General features: G+C 42.0%; 1 protein-coding gene and 3 non-coding genes across 4 annotated transcripts; all 4 read right to left on the reverse strand.

The window, feature by feature from the left end:
* Nucleotides 1-1,673: 1,673 nt before the first annotated feature.
* On the reverse strand, nt 1,674-11,260 carry LOC115133332 (eukaryotic initiation factor 4A-I). The gene is made up of 11 exons (XM_029666453.2): nt 11,166-11,260; nt 9,755-9,806; nt 9,477-9,609; nt 8,780-8,919; nt 8,057-8,225; nt 7,456-7,565; nt 6,697-6,840; nt 5,504-5,641; nt 4,578-4,667; nt 3,930-4,009; nt 1,674-3,405 (listed from the first exon to the last, which is right to left on the reverse strand). Exons 1-11 carry the CDS (start codon nt 11,258-11,260, stop codon nt 3,261-3,263), a joined length of 1,296 nt encoding a protein of 431 aa, XP_029522313.2. The 3' UTR covers nt 1,674-3,260.
* On the reverse strand, nt 3,647-3,789 carry LOC115133881 (small nucleolar RNA SNORD10). The gene has a single exon (XR_003864270.1). It is a non-coding gene; the product is annotated as a small nucleolar RNA SNORD10 (small nucleolar RNA).
* LOC115133884 (small nucleolar RNA SNORD10) lies at nt 5,945-6,080 on the reverse strand. The gene has a single exon (XR_003864272.1). It is a non-coding gene; the product is annotated as a small nucleolar RNA SNORD10 (small nucleolar RNA).
* Nucleotides 7,739-7,881, reverse strand: LOC115133883 (small nucleolar RNA SNORD10). Its single transcript, XR_003864271.1, has one exon. It is a non-coding gene; the product is annotated as a small nucleolar RNA SNORD10 (small nucleolar RNA).
* Nucleotides 11,261-12,082: the final 822 nt, after the last annotated feature.

The following is a 12,082-nucleotide window of genomic DNA, read 5'->3' on the forward strand; positions in this document are numbered from 1 at the left end:
GGGTCTTACTGGTGTAGCTAGAGCTAGGCTACACATTCTGATGAACTTTTGCTGACTTGGGCTTGTTCACATCTAAAAAAACGACATCTTGTGGTCATCAAGCAAAACTACACCTCTAAACTCAGACTTCATATCTAGGACAGGCTGTGAAAAAATGACTGACTCCTTTCCCCTTTTTCTTAATGTATAATTGTCACATACACGGGATAGCTGCAGTGAAATGTGTTTTACTAGGTCAGCCATAGTAGTACTGCACCCTTGGAGCAAATTAGCTACTGATATATCTAAATAAATCACTTAATCCGAAAAAAAAACATCTTTGACTTTAAAGGTTTGATTTCTGAAAGTATTTTTACAATGCTTTTATTTCCCACACTACAAACTGGCCAACTGTGACAGGAAACATAAGCCTAGAAAAAGTTAATGCCTAATATGTCAATCTGTTACTATGTATTTTCACCAGACACACTTGCAAACAAATCAACCCAACTCTGAAAGTGCCATGCACATATCACAGGGAAATTACTTAGATGTCTGTTACAGAGGCTGTGTTTACACAGGGGGCCCAATTGCTTCAAGACAATAGGTCTAGTAATACCAAAGAACCATGGCAAAGTTCCAGTACCATGCAGGTATCACAGAAATGTAGCAATAAAGTGAATGCTTTATGCTGTTTAGATCATATAACGGAAGTCTAATCACTAGACACGAGCAACTTGAAAAATATCTACTTCCTTAAAGTTGTCATGTTTTAGTCAGCCTCGTTTGACCTTCCTCATAAATATTTACTAAATTCAAAATCTTAAATTGTAGTTAGCCTTGTCTGACCTTTCGGAACAGGATAGTACCAGAGTTAAGGCAAAATCGCAGTGGCCTATTCAGAAGACAGATACAATTAGTTCAAAGTAGTTTTAAAGTTCGGTAATCCGACTAGGTTGCTGCCCCCTGGTGGCGAATTTAAACAGTACCAGTTTTTGTAACCCACCAAAAACTGCCATTCCCTTGAGCATTGAACTTTACCCCTATAAAATGGCTTATTCTGTGCCAGCCTGTCCAACCAAATGTGCGTGTAAAGCAGGTTGCATGGATAAAAGCATAATACAAATTTCCATCTCGCATACACTAATTACATACCTTTACTCTTTAGGAAGTCTCCCTTTGATTAGGTGTACTTGTCCATAAATCATTCAACTTCCCCAATGTGAAGGTGGATATGAATGCGCTTGCACCACAATGGTATCTTAAGGTGGAAAATGTCAAAAGTACCTGTTTGTAACCCACAGTCACTCAAAAAGCCTAGCAATTAAAAGATTGACAATGAGGCCCTTGATCTACTTTGAGTAGGAATAACTAGTTGATATAATTTGTGTCCAGTACAAAGTCAGTCACAGGAGTTGAGCATTAGCACTGGCTCACAAAACTAGCTTCATACTGGACAGAAAGAATGGTTCCCACTGATTAGTCTGAATCTGGGAGAAGTTGATATGGTCTCAATATCCAAAGCATCCATTTAAAGCAAATACTAATGTTAACCTAAATGTCTGAAATTAGATATGAATGCACATTGTAACCCACCATCACCACTTTAAAGTACAACTTAATTTATCAAATAAGGCTGTTTGGTATATGACCTCAACGTGAGGAAGTGGATATGAATGCAACTTGAACCATGGTTAACTTGTTAAAAAGGAGAAACACTTTTTATTTAAGACCATTAAAATAAATACTATACAGAACCCAATGTAGAAAAGTTGATACATGGCCTCTGTCTCAAAAAAGGTTAATTTTCATAATCACATTTTAAAAATAGCACTGACAAATCAATAAATCCCCACATCCCTGACAACCCACCCAAATGACAGCCCATATTTTTTTAGCTGTTGAAAAAAACAAACATGTTATAATATTAATCTCTATATACTCAATCATTTGTAGTTTGGTCCTTTACGTGTAAAGACCCCCAACAGTTTGGTGAGGTAGGTTACAAAAGTGACACCACCCTTTCAAATCAGATATCTCTTAAAAATAAAAAAAACCCTGTCCTTCGAAACTCCCACAGCAGGGTTCTTGTGACAGTTCAAAACAGGGTATGGATTGTAAATCCCCTCCATAACCTATTCTGCAGTGAGCAGTCAGTTCCCATGCAGCCCCACCAATAAGCAACAGGTTTCAAACGAAAAATAATGCTACCTCACAACTTGGGACTATACAGGATAAAGCAGAAATATAAACAAGAGAATAGCACAGCAGAGAGCTCAGACATCAAGAGGAAAACATTTCATACTCATTCATGATAGCATGTTTTTTTCAGCTTTTTTCTATACAATTTTTTTTATTTGTTGAAGCCCCTTAAACGAACCTTTAAATACCCAGAGAGAATAGGGTTGGATACCAATTTCAGTATACATTGTAATCTTTAGAATCTGTATTCTGGCAAATGGTAATGTAATAACATCTCCAAGACCAAAAAATCCATTGTATAGTTTTGTTGCACACTTACTGAAGAACTCAAAACACCCACTGACTGTAGATCAATGATACACTTGACAATAGTAAGAACGGTGCATCCAAAATGGCACCCTATTGCCTACTGTGCATTATAGGGTATGTATGGTGCAGAATCAGACAGCCTGAGTCAGCATAAAAGCAAGTCACACACACACCCCCCCCCCCGCCGACATACACAAATGCCACTAAATTGCACCATTGGGGATAGAGTGGATATATCATAACCATAACTTGGATAGTCAGGACAGGGTTGAGTTGGGAGGGGGCAGAGAAGCCATTATAGTAATGAATGATGTGGCCTCTAACTATACGAGTTCTTCTTTAACAACCATTATCAATTCTAAACTTCAGTCTGAGTAGCGCGATTGCCCCCATCATATCAGGTAGTTGAGCTTAACAAACGCATCAAAACAGAACACATTTTTGACTTTGGAAAGACACTGGGAGGGGTTAGGTAGGACTCAAATAAGCTTAACCGCAGACTAAAGGAATGGGTCATAAAGACCGCCCCCACAGTTAAGAGAAATTGAGTTGGGTTAGAATACTAGGTCAAGGATCAGAATCATGGTGAAACAGGATCAGATTGCAGGGGAGGGATCTAATTGTATCCCAGGTAAAGGTGGTAGGGACCAAGGAACCTCATTTAAAGGGGCAGGGGACGTTTTTGTTCAGGGTTTGATGAAGTGGGAGGTTGGGACGGAGATAGGGGGGGGGGGACCTGGGGCAGAACGAAATCCTCTAGAATGTAGAAACTAGATGAGGTCAGCCACGTTCATTGGCATCTCCTCGACGGTGGTGTTGTAGAACGTCTCGATGTCCCGCAGCGTACGCTTGTCCTCCTCAGTCACCATGTTAATGGCAACACCCTTACGACCGAAACGACCACCTCGGCCAATCCTGACAGAGGAAGCAGAGGTTAGGTTGACATTAGGTTCCATCTAAGGTGACATGTAGTTCAAATCAACTGTGGCAGGTCGACATGACCCTTCATTGAATGTTAAGTGCTTTGCGCCACTGGATGCATGCTATTAACCCCCCCAATTTGTTACTTAAATCTTGTGAAACCATTGAATGAAACCCAACGGAACACTGAAAGGATTCACAATTTCAACCAACTAGTATCAAACTACATAGCGCTGTATTCAGCCAGTGTGGAATCTGATCATGAGTTCCAGAGCCCTGAGGTCTAGAACACGCCAGCCAACAGAACGCTGACAGGCGGAACTAGAACACCCAGGGGGTTCCAGAGTCAGTTGACACGCATGGATTTCATCATTATACAGCCATAGTTTAGCATGTCAAATGGCTGACCTGGTATCAATGTCATTTGCTTTAACGTCAACCACGTGAAGTCAGACATATTTCCACAAAGGACAATAAAGTCTAACGCTTTATGCTGGGAGTTATAGTATTAGAATCACCTGTGGATGTAGTTCTCCCGGTTGGTGGGCAGGTCATAGTTGATGACCAGTGACACCTGCTGGACATCAATACCCCTGGCCTGGGGGACAAGGAGAGAGATGGGGGACAGTCAGTCCCAGGTTAAAAGGTGACTAAAGACAAGCTGATGGCATTTGGGACAGGTCACAGTACAAATAGGCCCAGGTGGCCAATGACAGAACAGTCAGTAATACTGATGTACAAAGGTTGAAAATCAAGCGCTGTAAAAGACTGTACTTTATAGACATTGGAGAAAGCCAAACTATATGGAAATGGAGGATCATGCCAACTAATTAAACTGTTGAGCAATAGACTAGAGGGATAGGTAGCACTGGAAACATTTATTGTGCAATGTTTGCTATTTTGAATCAGTCAACAGCAAGGAAAGAAAGTTACATTAGCACAAGGTTGTAAACTGCTAATAAGTTGTAAGTAGGGACTGTGAGCCCAGTCACTGTGGAGAGCAGATTCTAGATTCTCTACCAGAGACCTTCATTCCAGACACAGCACACAAGCTGGGAGGAGAGTTATGTCTGGACTTAAATTAACAGGAAGTGGGGAACCATTACAGTGAGACACCATCGCATGGAAACTTCTTGAGCTCGATGTCATTGCAGGAAGTGACTTACCAGCAGGTCAGTGGTGATAAGAACTCTACTGGAGCCTGAGCGGAACTCCCTCATGATCAGGTCTCTCTCCTTCTGGTCCATGTCTCCATGCTGGAAGAGGACATAATATACACATCTTAATAGGCATGTGGGTGTAGCTAAATGCTTGGGTTCCTAGCTCCTACAGCATAGTTATATCTAACAAATATAAAAGTAAAGTGGAGTTTAGGTTCAATGGTAAGCCATTACTATGTTTCGCTGAAAGACTTCAGGTAGATACAGGTGATATGAATCCACAAACCACACCAATTATGGCTATGAGATTCTAGACTTGGACATTGAAGAAAATATTACTGCATGATTACAGGAGTTGGTCATGATGTAACATCAAACCACTACACAACATGCAAATACTGTGCCCATAGCATGAACCAGCCTATTCCTCACTGAACAGAGTTGACTGGGATGAATATGGACTTATTCTCTCTTCCCCTGGCAGATATAAGACTCAGTGCCATTAGAGGACACTGCCTTGCCCAGTTGACAGGGGAGATAGGTGTTGTGGCATTTCTATGGGACAGCCTCACATTGACATAGCTATGTTATTTAAAATCAGATCAGAGTTGTTAGGACAATATTCTTAGAATTTTAACACGAACAAGAAACTCGAAGCCCTAGGGAGTCTAAAATGACTCATGACAGAGCAGCATTTAGTCAACTTGACACTAGGCAAGTCAGTTAAGAAATGTTTATTTAAATATTATTTACAATGACCTACAAAAAGCCGTAGTTCAGTTACAGGGATGATTAAAAATAAAAGCCAAAATACCACCAGGTCTAGTAAGAACATAGAGAACGACAAGATAAATTCTCAAACCAAGGCTGTAGCACAAGTTCACGTCAAGAGAAGTCACAGGCCACAGACATTCAAGTTTATCGTCTCTTACCAGAGCAGAGACGGTGAAGTCCCTGGCGTGCATCTTCTCAGTGAGCCAGTCCACCTTCCTCCTGGTGTTTATGAAGATCACAGCCTGGGTAATGGTCAGGGTTTCATAAAGGTCACACAGGGTGTCCAGCTTCCACTCCTAACAGGTGAGACAGAGGAACAGATCGGGGGGATGACAAAGCAATGGAATATAGCGTTGATGCACCAGTTAGGCAAACACATATTCATGCACATTATGGAGTTAGGGAAGATGTGCTGGGTCATGAGTGAACCCTCTCCAAAGTTCTCACTTTCAATTTACACATCTCAACTTTATTTTACCTTAGTCTGCAAGCCAACTTCGCCTTTAATCACTACAAGTTTCAAGAGAAGTTATAAATCATCAAAACTAATGCCCAAGAGCCAATAACCATTGCAGGGCATTTGTCCAATAGAGGGGTGTGTTTTCAGGGCAACAGTCAGATCATGCCCCCAGAGCCCTGAGGCCCAGTAACAACCAGCTGACAGAAGGCCAACCCAGGCCACATGGAGCCCCAGGGGACTCTGGGATCAGTTGACAAGCACAAGTTTAATAAAACAGTCTTTACCTTACTGGCAAGATAAGTCTTAACTTAGTGGGGCCTTTGTACCCTTGGTTCAGTAAAAGTAACCGAAACCCAGAGCTGGCAAGGTAAAAATGTGTCATTCTACTCCTGAACGCAGTTAACCCACTGTTACTAGGCCATCAGTGAAAATAAGTATTTGTTCTTAACTGACTTGCCTAGTTAAATAGAAGGTAAAACCATTTGAGTTCACTTCAATTGGGGCGGCAGGGTAGCCTAGTGGTTAGAGTGTTGGACTAGTAACCGGAAGGTTGCAAGTTCAAACCCCCGAGCTGACAAGGTACAAATCTGTTGTTCTGCCCCTGAACAGGCAGTTAACCCACTGTTCCTAGGCCATCAGTGAAAATAAGTATTTGTTCTTAACTGACGTGCCTAGTTAAATAAAGGTAAAAAAAACATAGGTTTAACCAAATGTTCACATACCAGCTGTCAGACAATGCGTTTACCATGTAAACAATCATTAAAGTGAGACGCAAATGACTGTAGGTAGTCAAACCAAGCCTTACTCTAAACTCGCCTACGGTCTACATCTAAATAAATAACAATCCCACCTTCAACTGATCCTAGATCTGTGCCTAAGGGCAACCCTCACCTCTTTCTCAACGTTGATGTAGAACTGGCGGATACCCTCCAGGGTGAGCTCCTCCTTCTTGACCAGGATGCGGATGGGTTCACGCATGAACTTCTTGGTGACCTCCAGCACATCCTGGGGCATGGTGGCAGACAGCAGAACCACCTGGAGGGGTTAGAGGCCATTATATAGAATTAACAACAGATGATTCATTACTTACTTCCACTAGCTACTACCTGGTAGCATCAAAATCCCCCAAATTGAGCACCCATTTTAGCCACTAAAGGGAATAGGGTGCCATTTTAGAGAGCAATGGTCAACCACATGGAGGTTAGGCATGTTGAAGTCAATCAACATTACCACAAACAGTCTACAACAGTTAACCTTCAGGGAAGAGGCAATGCCAACGTCTATAACACGAGTGACAGGTATGGTTGAGTGTGGTGACTTGTTGTAAACTGACAGCTGTGAAGAAAGTGAATAAGTTGTAAACTGCTATTAAGTCGTGAGGAGGGACAGAGAGCCCAGTCACTGTGGAGAGCAGATTCTAGATTCTCTACCAAAGACCTTCATTCCAGACACAGCACACAAGCTGGGAGGAGAGTTATCTCTGGCCACCCCCATACTATAGGGAGTGGGACAGTTTCAGTGTAACGCCACTGCATCAAGTTCATACTTCCCTTAAGCAATTAACCATGACAAATGTTTCTAGTAATGTCAACGACAGACACATCTGTCAAATGTCTCAAGCTAAAGTCGGTACTACTCAGATTGACGTACCTGCGTGCTGGTGGGGAGCTTCTGGAAGATCTCGTAGATCTGGTCCTTGAACCCTCGACTCAACATCTCATCTGCCTCGTCCAGCACAAACATCTTGATGTTCTTGGAGGCTGGATGGAGGGAAGGCGTAGTGATGCAACAAGAACTAATTAAACATGCACACACAAATAGTTTAATTCCACCTTTACTGGTAATATCACCACTAGCAATATTAGACGGATGAGATCCCAAATTAATTTTCCCCTACTACTTCACAACAAAAAGTGCAGAGTCATTGAGTGCTGTATTCAGCCAGTGTGGAATCTGATCACGAGTTCCAGAGCCCTGAGGTTTAGAACACGCCAGCCAACAGAACGCTGACAGGCAGAACTAGAACACTCAGGGGGTTCCAGAGTCAGTTGACACGCATGGATTTCATCACTATACAGCTCTATAACCACACCTGGTCACTCAAACGTATAAAACACCAATTCAAACTGTACAAACTACATCTGATAATTGAGCACACGCAAAATAAAATATTGTAAAGCCTCACTCCAAGTGTAACTTCAACCATTGATTGTCAATTAAACGTTTGGTCAACCACTAGCCCAGCACTTACCCAGGTATTTGCGGTTCAACATATCGAACACGCGGCCAGGGGTCCCCACCACTATGTGAGGGGCCTCAGCCTGGAGCTTGGTAACCTCGTTACGGACATTGGTCCCTCCTATACAGGCATGGCAGGAGGCTCCCATGTAGTCACCCAGGGCCAGGATCACCTTCTGGATCTATTGAGGAAGGAGAGAAAGAAATAAAAGTATTAAATACGGGGGAATGGTTTTGAGTTCTGATCGGTGATGTGTGTGTCAGAGGTGCAACTAGAATAACAGTTGGTATTGGTTTGAAAGAATGTCAGTTTAAGTGACAAGGTTATTTAATTCCCAATTAATCTGGCACCGGAGTATTGTGAAGCATGTGTAGCCCATTACAGGGAAAAATCTTTGGCCTGGTTGACTTGTACATGTCAGGTTTGGCCAGTACATTTGTTATACGCTATACAAACTGTTACAATGTACAGGTGTTATAGATCTGTGCCCATAGCATGAACCAGCCTATTCCTCACTGAACAGAGTTGACTGGGATGAATATGGACTCATTCTCTCTTCCCCTGGCAGATATAAGACTCAGTGCCACTAGAGAACACAGCCTTGCCCAGTTGACAGGGAACATTAGGTTACCACACAAAGGAGGCAACGAGTTTAGAATAGTGTGACATTACTTACTTACTGTAATCTAGTAACATTTCTGTCAAGTAAAGTGCCCATTCCCCCCCAGGACAAACCTGCTGAGCCAGCTCTCTGGTGGGGGCCAGGACCAGGGCTTGGGTGCCCTTCAGCTCCATGTCTATCTGCTGCAGAATGGAAATGGCGAAGGTGGCAGTCTTCCCAGTACCAGACTGAGCCTGTGCAATCACATCATAACCTGGGAACAGGCAGGATGGGAGAATGTCAGCTCTTTATATAAAAAATGTGGCATACTATATAACCCCCCCGGTTTGCATTTACTATACCATTAACGCCACAGCTATTTTGCGTTGACTTGAACACATGCATTTTTACTAGCACGTCAGCTAACAAGCATACACATTTAAGTATAACGAACCACCCACTACTAGTTTTTCAGAGTTAAATTCTCAGTAAATTAAAGTAAAAATGCACTACATTTGACTGGCCGTTACATCTGTGCCCATAGCATGAACCAGCCTATTCCCCACTGAACAGAGTTGACTGGGATGAATATGGTCTCATTCGCTCTTCCCCTGGCAGATATAAGACTCAGTGCCATTAGAGGACACCGCCTTGCCCAGTTGACAGGGGGCTTTAAGCAAAGCAGAAGTAGTGACTTTAGTTCCCTTGGCTAAGTGAATGTTAAGGTCTTTAAGGTGACAAGTTCATGCTTTCTTAAGAGTTGAACTCCCTCATAAGGTTAATAACATTCAGACCCAGCCATCTGAAGTGCGAGTGTGGTTGAATACTCACCCTTGATACAAGGGAGGATAGCCCTCTGCTGGATAGCAGAGGGTTTTTCAAAACCATAGGCATAGATTCCCCTGAGCAGCTTCTCGCCCAAGTTCATCTCATCAAAACTGTCCACGATCTCATTCCAGTTGCTCTGTAGAAAGTAGAATATAAACATGACCATACACTTATCCAGTGCAACTTGACGACCTGCTGTTTTAGCAGCGAATTAAGCTGATAAAACACAAATTGGAATTGGTGCTCTTGAATCACTTTTCTTTTTCATCCAATTTACTCACCTCAATGATCCCATCTGGCTCCATGCCCTCAGGGCCATTATCTCTGGGAGGTCTGAAAAACATGTTTTTTAAAAATATGACATTAGTAAATTCCACAAGTGACAACAGCAAAGAATCCTACACATTTTATAACGTAAAGCTGCCTTTAAGCTTGAAGACAAATATCGTTACTTATAGGCTACACTGGACAGGCGATACTGTTCAAGTGAGAAATTGTTTCTGGTGGAGACGTAATTTCTACTAGAAAAGGATTGCAATAAAGTCAGTTAACCGTTTCGTAACAGTTTTGTAAGTATTGCTAAACAGATGAATTTACAGACGAATTGCACAATGGAGATTGTGTAGAGTAGAACACGTAGTGTGCGGGAGGCATTTCCCGGAAAAACGCCCATGGTCGAAAGGCGGCCATTTCTTTTTCAGATATTTCAAGATGGTCGTTTACCAAGGCCCGAAATCCAGTGACGGCTAGCAGCATGCGTAAACGACGATTGAACGTGTAAAATACTTCTTTAAAATTACTTAGATGTTCAAAAACTGACTTAAAGTAATATTACAATTGAAAGTAATATCTGAAAATAATTGTGGTTTACATGCGCTGGTAATCTACATGTTAAGCATTAGCCTGCTAGATAGCAAACTAGGCCCAATGTCGATCACGCCGAGTGAATTGGCAACCAGATCAAAATTAAGAAACAAATCGCGAACATTTTTTAAAAACAATACCTATCCACTTGGGATGTGATAAATACGTCTAACAAAACTAGCAATAGCATGACAATAAGGCCTGCCATTGTCACGCCGGTAACTACGACCATGTGCGTGACATTTCCACCCCCCGCCCTTTGCTCGAGCCATCCTGCTGGACCTGCCCAAGATCTTTCGATTAATAAATATATCGACGTATTTTCAAAGGTGAGGCTCACTAAATTCACATTACAACACAGAAAAGCCACAACAGGTACGCCTATTCCGGAAAGGCCTAGGCTAAACTAGGCTCAAATCAAGTTCGTCACTCACGTGCTTGCCGAGAAGCCGGCACCGCAGCATATCTTACTGAAAATTGGCTAAGGTTCCGGCAGCGGTTTTCCAAACATAAATAAATAAAGCTTAATTCGTACGCTTTCACAACAGAAAATAAAATGCTGTCGATCGATGTTGGTTATATATTACGAGTAACTCGTTACCTAAAAAAGGCAGAGTTGAGGGACCTTTACACATAGTTAACGTAACTACATATAACGTTAGCATACAGGCTCGCCAGATATCTAACAAGTCAAATAGGTTCAACATTAACGCTTTAAACGTCGAATACATTTTCAAATAGTATGCGTTACGATAATACATATTTTTTCTTTGAAATTTGATTAATTTTACGCAATACAGTTCTAAAAATGTGCGTTCCTTACTGTACCTGTCTTCATATTCAGCCGACATTATCACAAAGGAAGAGAATGTGGCAGAAACCTTATATATACGTCTACGTGTTGAGCAAACTAGCGATTTCATTGCAGCAGTGCCTTATCAATCAACTCTGACTCCACCCATTTTGATATATCATTGGCTAACTCATACGTCATTATAAAGTGATTGGCAGCTTACTCGCGTTTATTTACATTAAAGTAGGCGGGATATAATACATAACCCTCCCATCGCATGTAACTATTGGGCAAAAGCACGCTTGAAGTCAGTTTTCATTGGGTATTTCCTTTGCAACGTTGAACGCGCTCGAACACTGATCTTGGATCAGCGTTTCTGATCATGTTAAAAACTTCTACTTTCTAGAATGAGATTTCTGAAACCGATGCAGGAACAGTTCATTTAGCACCACATATCACCAGAGCCACCCCCTGCAAGTCTATACGTCACTCCATTGGGCTCTCGAGTGGCGCAGCGGTCAAGGCACTGCATCTCAGTGGAAGAGGCGTTACTACAGTCCCTGGTTAGAATCCAGGCTGTGTCCCATAGGGCAGGACACAATTGGCCCAGCGTCATCCGGGTTTGGCTGGGGTAGGCCATTATTGTAAATAAGAATTTGTTCTTATTAACAGTCATACCTAGTTAGGTGAACATATTAAAAATAGAAATTTCGCAAATTACAGTAATAATTAGATGACATGTCTCCTGCTGTGTTGCAATGAACACGTTGTACTTGTACCCTGAACTTTTTTGGAAGAACATGAGTCATTTACAGCATCACCACCTACCTAGACTACCCTCTATTTTTAGTAATGGAGATAAAAACTTACCTAATGACTAACATTGTCTGCTTTGGTAACTCGTGCCATAAAACAGATGTGACGGACAACCTCCACTCTACCTTACCCTCTA

Source organism: Oncorhynchus nerka, linkage group LG8 (genome assembly GCF_034236695.1).
Source record: "Oncorhynchus nerka isolate Pitt River linkage group LG8, Oner_Uvic_2.0, whole genome shotgun sequence".
NCBI lineage: Eukaryota > Metazoa > Chordata > Actinopteri > Salmoniformes > Salmonidae > Oncorhynchus > Oncorhynchus nerka.

What these genes read in the sequence shown, in the direction of transcription:
- LOC115133332 (XM_029666453.2), bottom strand. Translation starts at nt 11,260, where the DNA reads ATGAAATCGCTAGTTTGCTCAACACGTAGACGTATATATAAGGTTTCT. An exon ending in CCAGAGAGCTGGCTCAGCAG is followed by an intron (nt 8,226 to 8,779) that starts GTTTGTCCTGGG and finishes CTTCCTCAATAG; the next exon opens with ATCCAGAAGGTGATCCTGGC. An exon ending in CGGGAGAACTACATCCACAG is followed by an intron (nt 3,406 to 3,929) that starts GTGATTCTAATA and finishes TTCCTCTGTCAG; the next exon opens with GATTGGCCGAGGTGGTCGTT.